General features: G+C 27.8%; 1 protein-coding gene across 1 annotated transcript; it reads right to left on the bottom strand.

Moving 5' to 3' along the window:
• Positions 1 to 570: 570 nt before the first annotated feature.
• LOC114166332 (phospholipase A1 PLIP1, chloroplastic-like) lies at positions 571 to 3,912 on the bottom strand. Its single transcript, XM_028051044.1, has 5 exons — positions 3,030 to 3,912; positions 2,100 to 2,621; positions 1,831 to 1,890; positions 1,287 to 1,703; positions 571 to 1,117 (listed from the first exon to the last, which is right to left on the bottom strand). Exons 1-5 carry the CDS (start codon positions 3,696 to 3,698, stop codon positions 770 to 772), a joined length of 2,016 nt encoding a protein of 671 aa, XP_027906845.1. The 5' UTR covers positions 3,699 to 3,912; the 3' UTR covers positions 571 to 769.
• Positions 3,913 to 19,156: the final 15,244 nt, after the last annotated feature.

Raw genomic sequence — 19,156 nt, 5'->3', positions numbered from 1 at the left:
TATAACCCTTAGACTCAATTGTTAAATAGAATATTTCTAATTGTTATAAATATTAGTTTACTTTTCTTATTAAATATAAGAATTTTATTCAATTTATAATTAAATTTAATAATTTATAATTGAATTTAAAAAATAATTAATAAAAATGTCAACTTTAGAAAAAATATTAGTATAATTTTTATAAAAGATATTAAATTTGGTGTGAATTTAAAAGGGGCAAAATTGATTCATTTTAACCAAAATTGAGACTAAATTTAACAAAAATAACGAATATAAAGACTAAATTGAACAAAAAAACACAACCACAACTGACACGTGGCACTGACGTTGACATGTGGCACAATTATGACTTGACACATGGACAATTTTTTTTTAAATTAAAAAGAAATTAAAAAAAACTAAACAAAATTAAAAAAATCAGGAACTGACACTTGGCATGTACTGTTCAAAAACATTAATTATTTAAACACTGTTACTAAAAATGACCAAATTGACCCAAATTTGACGAAAATAGAACCCGGTTGAACACAAAACAAAAATGATAACCAAATTGACTAAAAACAATGAAAATAAGAACCAAATGTACGTATATTTAAGCCTAAAATGAATATTACAAGTTATTTAGTTTGCACAATTCACCCAAAGCATTTGTAAATTAACTTTCTATCATTTTCTAGGTGCAGATGGGGCTACAATTCCTATACCATTCTTTCTATACGAGTAAAAAGAATTTTAATATTTTCTATATGAAAAGAAATTTATCCCAAGATTATTTTCTCATCTTTCTCTTGAATATTTTTCGTTGTTGCCTTGATCTTCTTGTCCTGACAACAATCTTTGAATTTTGTGCTAAAACTCCATTCACTGCTATAAGATAGTTGTTACAATCATGGTCTCTTAAAACTGTGCCATCTGAGCCATAAGCTTTTGGATTGCTAAGTGTTTCAATGGGGTGTGGTTGATTGAGGAATGTTCTTAGAACAATTGGAGAGTATCCACATCTGCTACTGTCAACAACATAGAAACCACTTCCTGATGGCAGTAAGGGATGTGAAGGAGATGTTTTCTCATCTGGTTGCAGAATGAACATTTTACCCAATGGTGAGTACAATAGTTTCTGCAAAACAAAATAAGCAATATTGATAAAATTATCATATATTATAAGTTTGTTAAGTTTTACAGTGAGTAGCATATGATTGATTGACAAGGTAACTTTTTTTGCACTTTCAGTGAACATGCAAGTTTGTCATGAGTTATGGAAGAACTTACACAACAATGATGTTTACCTTTTCTATGAGACAAGGATGTGATACAAATGAGCCTTTTAAGCGCTTAAGAACAGTTATAACATGGTTAGGGAAACTGCATGAGAAGATCCTAGGAACAATGTCTCTGTGCATCATTACACAGTGAACGAAGCTATCATCCAGGCCAAGTTCATTCAGTAATTTTTGGCCTCCACATAACACAAATGGAGAACCAAAAGTCACTACTGGTTCAAGAGTTGAGGGACTCACAACTTTTCTGGTCAGTAGCATCAAATACACCAAAACTGAGAGACTGCCCCCTAGGGAATGTCCAGTGAATTGAAGCTTTGCACTTTCTCCATGTCTCTGCAAATGCTCCATTATTTCTGGCATGAATTGTTCATATATTCCCTTGGCAGCTTCATATATTCCACTGTGAACAAGAACATCTGTGTCCTATAAAAGAATACACATGAAGGACTTTTGGTAATTTTCTTGCTAAATCACCAAGTTATCATCATTTGAAGCTTGAGTATGCATTTAGTGAAGAAAGATCACTCCTTAACTTCAGAATGAATCTTACCTCAAATGTGGTAGGCTCAAATGAGAGGTTTGCTTGCCAAGATGCCACAGAATATGATCCCTGCAACCATAAACCAAATTGTATGGCAAAACTTTTATATGTGCTAGTTCTCAGCAGTAATCAGCTAAAAGTGAATGTCACATTATGCAGTTAGATGACACTTCATGTTACAGGTTTTTAGATTGTAATATAAAGCTATTCACAATTTTTTCTTCTATGAGCTAAGTTTTAAGATGGTTGGTTTGTGAGATTGTGTGAAGTAGTTTTACCTGAATGGCAAAGCATCGAGTGTGTGTCTTAGGATCATCACAAACAAACCATTCACAAGATGAAGAACGAAGCATCTGAAGATTCATTGCTGATCCTGCTGCAGCCACCACAGTCATTGTTAATGCTGCAACATTAACTCCACACTTGAACTTGTCCACCTGTGGAGTTTCATCAGCTTCCTCATGAGGTGAGTCTTTTCTTCCATTGAAGTCTTCATCACCACTATGCTGCTTTGGCTTAGAAGCAAGAGACAAAAGGTCCTTGGCACGTGATTGGACATAAGAGGCAGCTGAAGCAGTAATATCATATGCAATAAGCTTCATTTGATGCTTCTGTTGCTCACAATCATCACCCTTCTCTGAGCCATTTTCAGAGGCTACTGAGGCATTATCCATAGGCACACAAATAGAATCCTGATCAAGTTTTGCTTTAATCTCTGTCACATCTCCTTTCCTTTTCTTTTTCTTTTTCAAAGATGATGTAACGAATTGAAGACCATAGTATCTCCCCAAGTCCTTAGCCTAGACATTAACTCATAGGGGTTACTTTTGTGTATCACTTTTTAGATTATACAGAAAAGGAGAGGAATAAAAATCCAAAATCCCATTATCAAGGTTCTTCTGCTTCCCTTTCTAACATTTTGAATTCAAAAACTGTTATACAAAACAATACCACAGTACTCAGAAATCAGTTTCAAAATCTATTATTCTTTCAACATACTCAGAAATCAGTGACATCTGGGAGTGTTTTCTCATGTTTATCATTAGTTTTTATCTTATTCAATCCTTCAACTACTTAGGCAACTTATATAGCTGCACTTTGAAAGCTAAAACCAGTTTTTGAAACTAGAAATCAAATAGAAAAACACACCTTAAAATCTACATATATCGACAATGAGTTGATTAAGTACTCAACAATTCTCTGCATACCTTGATTTGTGGTATGACATAAGCCATGTGGCACAGGAAAACCAGCTTCGAGAATAGTTTGGTATCAGACCAAGGAACCGGGACCAGAAATTTTGAGAATGAGTCACGATAAAATGTCACTTCTTCTCCATCTTCCTCTTTTCCATTTCCTTCTTCATCACCTGCCACACAAACAGTATCCTCTGCATCACAATCACACTCATTATCATGTTCAGATACTGTATCTAAATCCATGTTCTCTTTAGGCCCTTTGCCTCTCCAATAAGTCTTAATTCCCCTTAATTTTTGTACCCAGTTGGATCTATGTATCGTCTCTTCTTCGGTGCTTTCCACTGTGTTTTCCTTAAAATTGATACCCTTCTGCCCCATCTTCATTTCCCTCTTCTTTTCTGGGCCAAAGAAGAAGGAGCGAAGTTGATTTGGAAGAATGGACACGGAAAGTTGAAGTGGAAAAACTACTATGGAGTTCATGTCTTTATGCTTTGGTTGCATTGATGCTGCTCTGAAGTTGTTGGAGGAACAACATAGAAGATTGCTAGAGTGAGACCTCGTGATCGGTGAATGGTTGCATAAGCCTTTGTTGGAGAAGAGTGAGTGGAGAAACACTTTTTTCTCTGTTGTGATGTCCATTGTTGCAGAGGATGTTACAGAAACTGCAGAATAAAACATGGCTTGTAATAAATAACTTCACTGCAATTGTCTCTGTAAAACATACATCATCATCATCATCATCACTATAAGCTTTGATGTTTTCTAAGGTTGGTTCTTGAGATTATAGTTTCATAGATTGATATGATTTTACAAGAAAAACGTATTAGAGTTGTTTCTTGTTTCATTTTTTCCACGAGAAACGTACTTGAAGATGTTACAAAGATTTCGTAGCTGAATTAGTATACCTGTTAAAGCAAGCAACTGCTACATGGTATAGACAAAAAAACACTCTTCGTTGCTTTTGTGTGTGTCAATGTCAAAGCCTATAACATGGTCACATTCGGGACCACGTTTGGAGAAAAAACAACACCATTAAAACCGTTGCGTAGGGATACTAACTAACTTTGATCTAGTGACTACAAGAGCATGACATTTTTACTTATATCATGCTATTTTAAAATTTTGTATGACATGTTTCTAATTGGTTTTCTTTTACATTTTCTATCGCTAGTATGTTAATAAAAAGGTTTTCAAAATTATTTTTTTTCAAAGTTATTTTTCTACGAGGACATCTTTCTTTCAATAACTATAATATTGGTACAAAAATATCTATTTCTTTTGTTGGTAACTAATTTCTATGTTGAAAAATCTATATGAATATTATTTATTTCCAATTATGTTTTTTTATTCATCAGGATTAATCTTTTATTTTCCAGAAACATTAAAAAAAAGTTTTCGTAAAAACAAAAACTTTTAAAAATGTGGGGTAATATAAATATATGGGTGCAAATAGAAATGCCCATATGATTTGATGGATTTTTCAGTCATTATAATAACCATATGAGTATGCAATTAGTAATTGTGGGGATGCAGAAAACAAAAATCATTTGTTTTATTTTGCAACACCATGGAACTACTTGGGTCTATTGAAGGCCCACTAAAATACTTGGGCTTACCTGTAACAAAGTTGTGTCTTTTGTGTCCTCTTACCCTTGTGATTTAAAAAAAAGAACGGTAGGATTGAATCTTCCATGTTATATCTGCTTTTCATTTACCAGATAAAGAATTGTTATACGAAGGAGTCAATTTCACAAATTGTATAAAAAATCAGTTATCCAGAGTATAATGAAGCTTCTTCAGGTCTATCCAATTACCATAATTATAGAAAATAAATGTCTTTTTTATTTTTTTCCCTTAGGTTTTAATTATACATAGACAATTAATATACACTTTGGAAAGCAAACACGTTATTATTTAGTGTTTAAAATCATAATTTCCTTTTTCCATTCCAATATGGCATCAGAGTTGAACTTTAAAGAGAACAAGTATGAATCGTAAGTGTGAACTCATTGTCAAAAAAACATAAGAATGTCTTCGATCGAGATTTAATATATATATATATATATATATATATATATATATATATATGGTATTTAATTAAGAATTTTCAATTATATAATTAATTTATTGTAGTATTTAATTAAGATTTTATGGAAGTAGAAAAAGTGAGATGATAATAAATTTTTAATTTATTACAATTTATAAAAGAATGTTTATTGATATTTAAAAGTGTAATTATGAAGGATTTTGACAAACTTAAGTTTTTATTAGATACATAAACCACAAGTCCATAAAAAAATCTCACCCTAAGTCCTCTAGACCTTTTTAGATTTTTTTTTTCAACTAGTTGTCAAACTTTTCTTTATTTGTTGAAAGCAATGTAGACATGTACAATATTTGATAATTTTCTAGATGAACTATGTCATTTTGATGAATTTTCAATTAAAGAAATAGAAAAGTACTTAACTTCAATATTATTATTAGATAGTGATACCATATTTTTATTTTATAGTTCAAATCCCAAAGTAAATATGATAAAATATCAATACACATAGAGGACTAGTATATGGCATTAAGTAATCAATCAACTATTACAAAATTGAAATATTTTGTAACAATTTTATTTTTTGTCATTTTTTATTTCGTTTACTATTTCAATTTTAAATGTTTTCTAAGAATTTACATAGTTTTATCAAATGTTGTAAATGTTCAAATTTATATATATATATATAAAAAAATTATCATACAATTGTATTAAAATTCAAACTACAAAAAAATTTCTTGAAAAAATTGATAACCTATATAACATTTTTACATGATTTTTTTTTTAATTCTACGAGGCTGGTTTTATATATAAACATAAAGTATTTTAAAAGTTTAAACCAATACTTGTGCTAAATAAATGTTTCCAAACGAATTGTAAGTAGAAATATATATATATATATATATATATATATATATATATATATATATATATATATATATATTTACAACGTGAATAAATGACATAAAGAAATTTGATACAGTGGGTGGGAGATATTCAATTACGAAAGAAAGAGTTTCAGATAGAGTTTTTATAATTTCAAATCTGGTTTTTGTATTTTATTTTAAAATACTTAATAATACTTTATTTGAATAAGGTAATTCAAATTTATTGAATTTGAAATTTTTTACTTAAATAAATTATTTTAATTACCACCCATTACAAAAGTACTAAATACAAATATTGGTATCAAATAGGTTTAAAGAAAAAAATGTTACTATAAAAAAATTACTAATTGTTAATTAATGGTTTTGTTGTAATAAATTAAGAAGAAGAAAAATTGGATAAAGTTTGAATTAGTAGATTAAGTTGTGTTATGGATTTCGATTCTGAAGCAAATCCAACGCAACTCAACGTATCTTTGAAGATAACACTTTAATTTAATTAATATATTGCTTTTAGTATATAACGTTAAGAATTAGATTTAAGATTTATTTAACTCTACAAAACAAATTTTTAAAATAAGGTATGTATTTAGTTATATACTTTAAATTGATCGTATTTGTAATTAATGTAAGATTTCTAATTTATTATTTACGTTGAGATATATACATTTCAAACGTTTAGACCATTATATTAATGAGTAGTCTGATAACAAATGAATAACAATTAAAATAATAAATTCAATAAACTTTAAAATTGTTACGTTCTTGTTCTTTCCTAAATGCTTATACGACTAAAAAATCCAATCAATCAATTGGCACAACACAAATCAAGCTTTGTCAATAAAAAAGTAAAAAGAAATTAATTCACATAGACTAACTTAATTAAAAATAAATAAATACTTATAAATATAGAAATATATTTATTAATTAATGATCAAGATGAAGGACTACACCAAATTCTAGAAAAGAATAAGTACTGAAACATAACATAAAACAAATGGTCTTCAATCATGGCTGCAAGAGGTGAGAAAGAAACAAGTTGGTGATGGTGACAAATTTGGTTTTTCTCCTTTTTATTTTGGTTCTCATTAGACTTTTTCAATTGGAGGAATTTGAGGTGTATTTTTGTTTCTTTATGATCGTTGTAGAAGAAGAGGTTGTGGTGCAGCATGATGCATAAGAAATGGATGTGAGTGTTCTAGGTAAATCAATGTGAGATAATTACTAATTTATAATTTACTATTTCATCACTAATTTTCTTTTTGTACTCACTTTTACTTGATAATAAAGTAAAAAATTTTAATTGAAGAACTAAAATAAATAACATTAGTGAAATATATTGCGTGAGATTTGAATCAAGTTTCGATGTTTCTTTATGGTCCCCAAAAGAATATTCGATGAGAAACACAAATGGTGGAAGAATGAGATGGGTAATGATGAGTTCTAAGAAAAATAGAACAACAATGTCATCAAACCAGTGATCACATGTTTATGCAATTGACGAAAAAGAATGAGACTTTAAGCCTTCAAAATAAGAAGTTAGCACAAGATAAGGAAATAATAAATTAAATTTTGTTCAGATATATAAATCTAATTAATACGAATGACTTGTTTTTTGTTTTTAATAGATTGATCTGATTTATATATATATTTTTTCTTTTTAACCTAAAGCAATCCAAATTAATAAAAAAACATCGATCCAATATCCAAAGTCAGTATTATCTTCTGTCAAAATAGTGTGTTACTACTAACCTTTTTCATTTGACTCATCTTTCTACTAAAAGTCACACAAAAATTTTTATATAGGTACCTACTTTGGATAAATATCAAACCCAAACCTAGTTAACTAAATATTTAAGTTGGATGGTACCCACTTTCGTTTAGATGTATCAATTTAATACCCGTTTTTAAGATGTCAACGGAGTCCCAACTTTTGAAAAAAAATGACTCAAGTAGGTTTTTTTCAGACAAAAACTATTAATGTCATTAACGATATTGATATTTAAATGACTTATAAAATTAAGTATTGATATTTATATTAAAATTTAGTGATAAAAGTCATGAATAAAGTTAACGGCATTAATAATTTTTTTTTGGAAGAGACTTAATTGAAATACTTTTTCAAAAGTTGAAACTCGATTGACACGTTTTTAGAAATAGGTACCAAACTGACACATTTGAACGAAAGTGATTATCATTTGACTAATTAAACTTTAACTAAACTACTAATATACCCTTTAAAGCATTTAGGTTATTACATTTCTAGGGCAAATGTTATAACAAGATAAAACAACAAACTCATGTACTAATTAGGTTATTCTAGGGTATCTATTTTTTTTTTTTTCAAATGGCATAAGAGAAAAGAACATGGTAGGGGAATCTGAAGAAGAATTACCCGTGATAGGTGAGTTTGTGCTAAAAAGAGTTGAAAGGAAGAGTTAATTTTGATGTGCAGCATCATGAGATCTACCTTATTATTGACTATGAATTTTGAAAAAAACATCCAATGAAAAACAAACACCTTTGAAGTTGTTACATTTGATGTGACCATATTGTTGCATGCCTTATAAATATCGATTGCAACTTTATGCATTAAAGCACAAAATAGGAGGTGGTCCAACAATCCGTTGCAGTTAAGATAAGGATTTGAGTTCTTACTAGCTAGACACTTATTAATGCAATGGGGTCCCTATCTAAATTTGTTCATAAATTATTGGTCTTCTCACTCTTTTTTTTTTTTCTTTTTTTCTAAAGGGTCTAAGGTAAAAAGTAGCTTTGGTATTTTATCACCACAAATTAAACCCTATTTGCCAATGATGATAACTTTTGATGTTAATCCCAAAAGGTTGATGGAGGAGTTGATAGAGTCTAAGTAGTTGGATTTTCTTATATACTCACATGCATGAGTTTGTCACCATGTAGTGCTTTCCTTTTCATTATTTTACTTAAACTACCAAAGTAATCTATAAATAAATTTATAGTATATAAGTGTATGTAATTAAATAGAAGTTCAATAGATTGGTTAAGACTGAACTATAAAAAATTATCACAATGTGATGAAATGAGTAAGTAAAAAATTGTTAGAACAATCAATTGAAGAAAATTTATAAATAATAACTAATTTTAGGGGCCAATAATGATTAGTAATTATAGTAACTAATTTATATATTAATCTATAAAATAAAAAATTATTGATTACTAAAATAGTTATTATTATGAATAAAAAGTTATAATTGTTCACTAAATTAGTCTTTAAAATTAGGAATCATGGTTTTGACTACTAAAATGACTTAGTTTCTAAATTGGTCTATAATTAATTAGTGACAAATTTAGTGACCAATTATAATTTTTTATTTATAATAATGACTATTTTAGTAATCAATAATTTTTAATTTTGTAAATTGGTATCTAAATTAGTGAATTTAAATTGGTTATTATAGTAAGTAACTATTTTTTGTTTTAAAATTATTATTTGTCTATATGAGTTAAAATATCCCAAGTGTTACTTGTATACATATTTTTGGTGTTGATATAAAAAAACCATTTTTATAAGTTTAAGTTGAGTTTAAAGCTTACTTCTTTCTTAAGAGAATATCAAAATAACTTGAAATTGATCCTAACAATATTTTTGTACTACTATATTGATCGTGTCACTACTATTTATTAATGTCTAATCATATATTTGAGATATAAATGTTTTAATATAAAAAATGTATTAAAAATTTTGTATTAACTAAAAAATAAGACAAATTTATAATATATAAAATAAGTATAAATATCAAATTAATTTTGTAAAATTAAATTACATATTAATCAAAGTTAAAACTATTAGAAAACTAGAGTGTAGAATTTGAGTGTGCATGGTACCGGTGGCCAATAACCTGAATTACCACTCACAAATTAGGGTTCAATTTCCATGATAGATTGCACTAAATTTCTTTTTATTATACCAACGAATACAATAATCAAATCCCTCGAACAATTTCAAAAGCAAGCTTCTGCCATTGTTAATATTCTCTCACGCTTCCCAATGCTGAAGTTTGGCTCATGCAAGCGATAATGTTCGATGGGGACCAATTTATTGAAAAACGTTATATTTGATTTTTCTTAGATTAGGTCAAATACTAGTATTTACATTTGAAGTCAAAATTATGTTAAATATATATCTTGTATCTTTTATACGTAGAGATCTCATACTTATAAAATGAACAGAAAAAAGAAATTATTGATTTTTCAATTAACAGTTGTCAACCATGTATCCTTCAAAAGTACAGCAAGCACTTGCATGGAACAAATTCATTATACATATTCTAATTGAATACATAGAATGTCTTTGATTGCTACAATAAGGACATCATCACACAGACTTTGTTTTCTTCGTTAAATTTCCTGTTTCGATTTCAGAGCATCTTTTCAGTCTAGTTTGGTCCTGTTCCAGAAAAAATTATTCTACTAAAAGAGCGTTTTGCCAAAAGACATTAGTGAGCCAATTGCTTTTTTTCTCTTCTGTTTATGGCAGCTGTAACGTCTAGGGTTGTGTGAAATTAACAGGGGAAAATTTAGTAGATACTACAAGTGCAAGCTAAGAAAAAAATATCAATGTATTATTTGATAGAGTAAAATGATGGTATCTCATAATTTTTGACTTTGATCCTGTCAAAATTATCGTTTTTGATTGTGTTATTATTTTTGCCATTTTACCTTACATTTAAGGGTAAAGTTATTGCTGGTCACATTATTAAAATTATGAAATCAGTAAATACTAACGTTATTATTAGAAGTGTTACGTGTGAAAATAATATTATTAGGACTAAAACCAAAAGTAACAGATTTTTAAAGATTAAAATCAAATATAGTCAGAAACCAGAATAGAAAAGTAATATAGTTATAAGGATAAAAGTTTCTACATATTAAAAATAAAGATAAAATATTTAAAAATACTAAAGCTAATCTATAATATTTTATAAAGACTACAAATAAAAATATCATATTTATAAGAACGGGAGTAGGAATATTAAAAAATTTGTATCTTGCGGGTATTCGCAATAAAAACTCGTAACGGGTAGAGAATGAATATTGTAAATGGATATCTAAGGATAACAGGTATGAGTATTTTTTTATACTCGCATATTAACGGGTACGAGTATCATAGTATCCGTATCCGTGGATACTCGTATCCACTAAACTCTAATTTAACTTAAAAATAAAATTAGAAAACATGATTAAAATATTAACACATTGATTTTGAAGGATTTGAATTCTGTGCTGAGTTTTTCTGTGTTACTCCTCTAGTGTGCCTCTATGATACATTGAATATCACTAATTTTGATGTTTTAAAATATATTAAAAAGATATTTAAAGTACCACTACAATGTATTTTTAATGTTCAGCAGAAGACAGTGCCCAAAAAATCAATAGAGAATCTGGACTCGATTTTGAATGGGTTATTTTTTATAAATTGATTTTAAAAAATCTTCATTTCTTAATAAATTGTCATTCAACATCATTTAAATGGGTTATTTGCAATTTGTTTAAAATTTATGAATGTTATGCATTGTATTTTTATTTGAATTTATGATTAAAATATGTTCTTAAATATTAAATTTATCTTTTGTAAATACAAGCGTATACCAGTGAATATTTGTGAATTTTTAAAAAATATATGGGTATTCGCATAATGAATACCCGCATGAATATAGATATGGGTACGAGACGGATATTTATCCAACGAAATTAATAGATAAATTTGATTAATATCAACAATACCCCTCCAACAACTAACCATTACTTCTCTATTTAGGGCAATTTAGCTCAAAACAAAAACAAAAATTCTATCCCATATTCAAACATTTTTGTACTTAATTTTTTTGAAGATTAATTATTATTGTTGGATACCTTAAATGTATTTGTTTAGCGTCCTAATCACTTGTTTAAAAATGACTAAATCAATCATTTTAAGTATTAACACATTTTTTTCATATCACTCAAATTTAATGATGCTTATCATTATCCAAAAGTTACAATAGTCAATTGAAGTCGTTTTTTTATTAAATTCTTGTTCATGAATCTAATTGAATTATTAGTTATAAGTATCAAATATTGATTGTTGGTAGGGATGATAAGTGACTTTGATCACCCCCATTCCACCTCCACTTTAAAACTTTATCAAGAATCGAGTATGTTCAACCACTCAATTATTATTCCAAATATTAACTAAATAAGTTTTTATTTAAAATAAAAATTACAAAAACAAAAATAATGATATTATTGAGTATTTAATGTAAAACAAATACATAGTTTCTTTTTTATAATATTAAACATCAACAGATAAATTAAAATATGAAATAAGAACGTCAAATAACAATCTGCATAAATGTCAAGCAATTATAAAAAAAAAAAAAGAGCAAAACATATTGATTTACAAGGAAAAACAGTGAATATGTACATATATTAAGCATGTCCGATTTAAAAAATTAAGAATTATCTATACTCATAATCATACTTAATCAATACATTTTTTTTTTCAAATTAGAATGAATTTTAATTATATTTATTCTTCCAAGATTTATCGAGCAATCTCAGAAGTTGGTTGATTTGTGAGTGAAAACAATATAGGATTATTATACTTCCAATGACATATATTTATAACTTTTTAGACTTATATATATATATATATATATATATATATATATATATATATATTAACAGATTAATATTACTAATTAATTTATTCAGCTTGCTAAAAATATAATTATATTAATATGGACTTGTAAAATATCCAAAAGATATTTAAACGAACAAGATTCATTTGTCATCTATTGTATAAAAATAAAGAGATTGTGCTGTGAATATATTATTTGTATCATACTCACATAAGCATGTTACTTTTTATTTTGAATTACTATAAATGTATTATTTTAGTCTTTTCTCGTTTTCAAGATATAAGATGATATAATATGCAATAAAGTTTTCACCAATACCTACGACGCAAAAACAATAATAAAATTTAAAAAAGAAACTAAGAGACTAAAAAACATGAACCAAAATCAAAATATCTCCGTCAACTAAAATACAAAGTGTAATGTAATTCAATCTAAGTGATATCACAAGATAAAAGTGAAAATAATTAATAAATGAAAAAGTTCTAAATAGCAATCAATATCCTCACATGCACTATAAATTAAAGATAAAAAAAAAAAAAAAAAGCATCCTCAAACAAGCACAAGAAAAGACATGCTCTTAAAAGAACCACTCTTTTATTTCTCGTAAATCGGTTCTAGAAACCGCGTCACCTCATCCATTTTTGTATAACGTCCAATAAAATTGTTCCACTTTGTTTCTGGTCAGTGGCATAAAACAACGTATTATAACATTATTTTGTCGGAAACTGAAGAAATGAAATTGTCCGGTGCGATTACATCATACCAAGATAAATATTGTATCTGTTTTCTCCGAGAATTGATTTATGTTATGTTTTGTAATAACAGGTGTCTGTTTTTGGTTGGATAAATTTTCGGCATATAATGGAATAAAAAGAGTAACTTTTGGTACTAAATTTTAAACTATTTCGTAATGGATATATATTGAAGAATATTAATTGATAATTGAGTGGGAACATAGTTTGGTTATGTGTAGGAGTTTGGTTTAACTCTTAATTTCTATTGGATACATGCCCACCTAACTTAGACATAGGTTAGCAAAAGGTTGGACCAAATTATTAACCCAATAAGTAAAGTTTGAAATGATAGAAAAACAATTAATCTTTATAGTTGAAAGTTGGAGTTGAGAGAATGGTAGTTGATAATGGACCCAATGGATAAGGCACTAATTTCTCTACATGTCACAATTGTTCTCTTTTGAGGAGCAAAGTGTGTGCTCTACTATAAGATATTATGATTGCTAAATTATTTTAACTATTTTTTTCGTATTTTATTGGTTTAATTTCATTAGCTATATACTTATTAAATAACCTTTTAGTAGTTTGTATCATTATTGTAATATTCGTAAAAGTTTTGTCATTTGTTTCTTAACATGGTTAAATTTGTTAATAAATTTTATTGGTTAAATGAATGTCAAAGTTTTTGTCATTTGTTTTGAGTTTTGACCATTTTGTGGTAATAATCATTGGTAAATTTCATTATTAATTGATTCGTCTGTAAAGTTGTTTTGTAAAATAGATGCCAAAATTTTTGTCATTTATTTTGGACTTTGACCATTTTGTGATAATCATTAGTCAAATTTGTTGATAATTGAATTTTCTAGCGGTCCGTTGGTAAAATGTGCATCAAATTGTCCACCACATCCAATGAAATATGTTTTGTTAAATCCATTGGAGATAAGTGAGAAGAAAGAAAAAGAAGAAGAACCAAATTGTCGAGAAGAAGAACCAAATATATGGTCTTCGATAATTATTGATGGACATATGTTATCAATGAATACTAATAGATTTCTCCTAGTTGTCGATAAAATTGACTGACAAACATTTTATTGACAAATTTTTTGCTATTGTTTTTTCGTTGCAAATTTAATTTTGTCAATGAAATTTTGCTATTATTGACATATTTTGTTTGTCGGCAATTCCATGTTTTATTATTATAAGAGAAGACATATCATTTGATAAAAGTTGCACCAATGTAATATAGTATATATATATATAGAGAGAGAGAGAAAGAGAGAGAGAGAGAGAGATAGAAGGATAGATAGATAGATAGAGAGGTTTTCCTACTCCAATAATAAGTGTCATGAGTTATTCTTTACTTTATGTGAGAATTTGAAACTTCATGATTGCAAAACATTTTCTTTTGCATTAGTGTTTTATAAAATATATTTGTCTTTATCCAGAAATAATGTTCAAGAGTAAGTTTTGTGAATGTTACGATCTACTTTGAAAAACATTAAACTTTGGTTCTCATTATATGTTCTTTCACGCGTCTGAGGATATATGCTTAGGAGGGCATTCATTGATTGCACAATCATTTAGTCTTGACATAGGTGTTTAACATTTGTCGCATCTTCATAACTTGTCTATTGTTCTCCTTGTTTAGAGCTTTAAACATATATGTTTGTTCTTTCTTTGAGCTTCTATGTGTCTGATATCTTCTGTGTCTATCACTTTTTAAGAATAATTTATACTTCTATTTGTCTAACATTTTAAGCATATGCATCTATTTTGTCTTTGAGCTTTTATGTCTCTGGTGACTTATTAAACAATGTCTACTTTTGGCCGTGCAAGCTTGAGAAACATTATATGATTTATACTTACTAAAATCATTAGATTGATCAAAACTTAGTACTAGTTATAACTATCAAAGTCATTTGTGATTTTTTAGGTCAACCTTCAAACTTTGACTTTCTAATAATCTTGAATAAACATTTATGTCTTAACAAAAAAAATATATATTCATTTCACACTCACTCACTTTTGTATCCTCTTTTATAAACTCACTTCATTTTCTTCTTGGCCTTTATCATAGACAACACTCATTCTTCCCATCTTTCTCTACCATCACTACTTCAATAACATTTCTTAACGATTCCCTTAATGTGGACTCTCTTGAGTCCAACTTTGACTTTAATAACAATTTCCTATTATTATATTTCCTTTTCCCTCATTTTTTTTTTCTTTATCCTTCATTTCATTTCATCTCTAACCAACATGATGTTTTTCTTTTGACAAACTATAAAGAAATGCAAACATTGGCACCATTAGTTTTGAACATTGAAATAACCGTGACACATTCCACTACAAGTCTTATGTGTTGTTTGGATCCGGGTTAGTATTGTTCACACATATGAAAAATCGAGTGTTTGTCTTTTTTGGTTTGACGAATTTGCAGCGATTTAAGAGCATTGATTTCGGGTAAGCCTCATAAGAGAGCACTCGTTGAAGTGAGGAGAACCAAAGGGAAAGTCACGTCACCACCCCCAAAATTACTTCTTTATGGAGGTTAGTGATGGAGGCTTGGGTTCTGTGGTTCAGTTTGGTTTGGAGATAGATTTAGAAAGAGAGAAGTGATGAAGATTAAGTGTGGGAATTGATTATGGAACAAGAAAATCAATTCTCTCATGTGAAACATTCAAAAATACACAACCCTCTCTCATCAAAAACAAGAAAATCGATTTTGGTCCTTCACACTGCATCCCATAATCGATTCAGCAGTATGAAAGTGTGTTCCTGTGTCTACATTGATGCTACTTTTGGTGGTCCACGAAGGTCATCATGGTGTCGTGTTCGCCTTTCCTTGAGAGTGATGGTGGTGACTTTGTCCTTGGTCCTATGGTGGTGGTGCTTAGTGTGTGATTTTGCAGCTTAGGTTTGTGATGGTGGTGATATGGTTCAAATGGAGGAGAATTGATTCTCACCTATTTAGGAATCCATTCTCCTCTTCCTACCTCGTAATACTTTTTATATGATTAAAAATTATAATAATAATAGTAATATTATTAATAATAATGTATTTGAAATTTAATCGTACAAATACTTTAGAATATTAATTTACTTTTTTCAACTTTAACTTCTTTAAATAACAACCTCATTTTCATCTTAACATAATTCTCACTAGTTACATTTATTCTCAGGGGTAAAGTTGTAATCAACTAATATTATTCATTAAAACATTTTTTTTAATCTTTCATATCCATACATCATACAAAAACTTTTATAAATTTTCATCTTAAATATACTCATATCACATAATCTTTCTCTTAATCCAAACAATCCTAACTTTACTTCTTTTTCCTTTCAAATTCACTATTCCGAATCAATCTTCAAATCCAACCACAAAGTGATTTGTATATGATACCATAAAAAGTTGGTATATATGATGATAAGTTTGAAGTTATGAATAATATGAGAAAGATGTTTAACGAAATGTAAAATAAGATTATACAAAAATTTATAACGTGCATTTTTACTTATATCAAGAATGAAAAATAGTAAGTAAAACTTATTATGTTAATTACTTGAAATTAATATATGAAATTCATATTTTATGTTATCTGACTTTATATTGATAATAAAACCAACACGAGTACAACTAATTAATTGATATAAAAAGTATTTCCGTAACCGTATATGAATGTTTTTCTTTTAGTTTTAAAATGAATATAAAAATGTCTTAAATTGAATTAAACAATTAGCACTATTTTATTGAATTGTGTTGCTAGAAAATGGATAATTATATTTTGACCCACTTTTAATTTACTATTTCAATCATTCTTCACTTATCTATTCTAATTTTTTTATTTTTTTAATGGTGTAATGTGATGACATAAGAATAATTGGAATGGTAAATTAAAAGTGAATTAAAAAAAATAGGTCAAAATATCATTATTCCTACCAAATAGCATTTAAGAGCCAAAGATTAAAATCCAAAAAGCATCCCAAGTATTTTGAACTTTTGATTTCAATCTAATGTGCAATATTCTTTATCAAAAGAAGTGAAATATCCAAGTTTTTATTACTAGCTGAAGTGTAGACGTGTAGGTCATCACTTAAAAAGTATACTTGCAAAGAGAAAGGAAGGAGGCATGAGGAGAAAATGAAAAAAAAAAGAGACATAGATAAATTGACATCCAAACACATTTTTATATGACACTATAATTCCTTTCGAAGTTCTATTTTTTTTTAAATAGATTAATTAAGTTTTAAGTTCCTAATAAATTTGAATTTCTTTAATTGAGTTTTTATTAAGCTTTATTGATCTAATTTAAGTACTAAATTGTTTTATATTCTCTAATTGAGTTTATGATATTTAATTTATATGTTAACCGAATAATGTGGTTGTTATATTATTATGTCATTTTGTTTTTTCATTTTCACATGCGAGATATATAAGATTTTGTGATTGATATAAAAATGATATTACACTTAATATAAAATGACAATTGACTTTTATTTTTTTTATTGAAAACATGTTGAACAATAAGAACGGTACAATGGTGGGTGACGAAAATAATTCTTTAGCCATTGTTGTAAATAATGAAAATGTGGACATTTTCTTTATTGGTGCAAACTATTCAACATATTTTTAATAAAAAACACACTTATTATTTATAACAATATATAAAGAGATATCCTCTTTTGTATCTACATTTCAATACTTTTGTTTTACCTTTAATTATTATTTTTAAAATTAATTATTATTTTAAAACCTCTTTTGTCTTTAACCGTTATGTTTAAAATTTCTTCTGTATACATTTTTTTTTTCAAATTTTACATTTAATTATATATTTCTTATTCATCTTAACTCAAATTTTTATGAAAATTAAGAAAATGCGAACATAAAAACACTACCACGTCTGTGTGTTCGCTAGTTTTATAGTAATATCAATTTTATATTGATTAAAAAAATACAACCTTATTTAAAATGATAAAAGAATTTAATACTCAACTTAATTTAAAGTACCAAAATTTATGATCAACCAACTTAATTGTTGCTAGATTCACATGCTATTTGGTTAAGTTAATCTTAACCTACATGTTTTTAGGTTAGGCAGATTCTTAGCCGTCCTTTTGTAGGAGGTGATGTTAGGTTTAGGACCCACCATTTATTATACCTATCTTTAGTGACTACCTTAAAATATTTCCTGAAATGCTATTATTGACTTTATCACTTTAACATTGTGGAACTGAAAAAAAAAAAAAGCTTTCTTAGGAGATAGGAAATGGGATTGGAACATTGAACATGACTGAAATATCTTGTAACCCACTGAGACAAAGACAACATGGTCCTCTGCATGTAGCTTCGGAACCCTAAGAAGCACCTACTAACCACACATTATTGGACCTTGCCCAGCTACAAATGTTTGCATTGGTGCCACAAAAGAATCTATGGTGTCCTTGCACTTTAGTTTTCCTCTACATCTTGGTCATTGTTCTCACAAGAATAAGGCACCTTCACGTGACTCTTCATCCCTACGACTCATTCTTTCGATCAAAAGTTAATGCTTTCCCATAGGGTAGCATCTCCAAATAAAGGGTAAAATTTTAAATGAAACACACACACATATAAATCTAAATACCATATATACATTAATTTGTATGGAAAATACATGAAGATGAAAGTTAATGTAAATTTGTTATCAGTTTTTTTTTTTAAAGGGTAAAATTTGATGGATTTTATTTTGTGTTTAATATATTTTTGGTTTTTTACCTTTCGGTGAAAATTAAAATTAGTCCATCTTCGAAATTTTGATCCACTTTAGTT

This window comes from Vigna unguiculata, chromosome 10 (assembly GCF_004118075.2).
Source record: "Vigna unguiculata cultivar IT97K-499-35 chromosome 10, ASM411807v1, whole genome shotgun sequence".
NCBI classification, from domain to species: domain Eukaryota; kingdom Viridiplantae; phylum Streptophyta; class Magnoliopsida; order Fabales; family Fabaceae; genus Vigna; species Vigna unguiculata.
The sequence above is the reverse complement of the archived record's forward strand: the minus strand, read 5'-3'. Positions and strand labels throughout refer to the sequence as shown.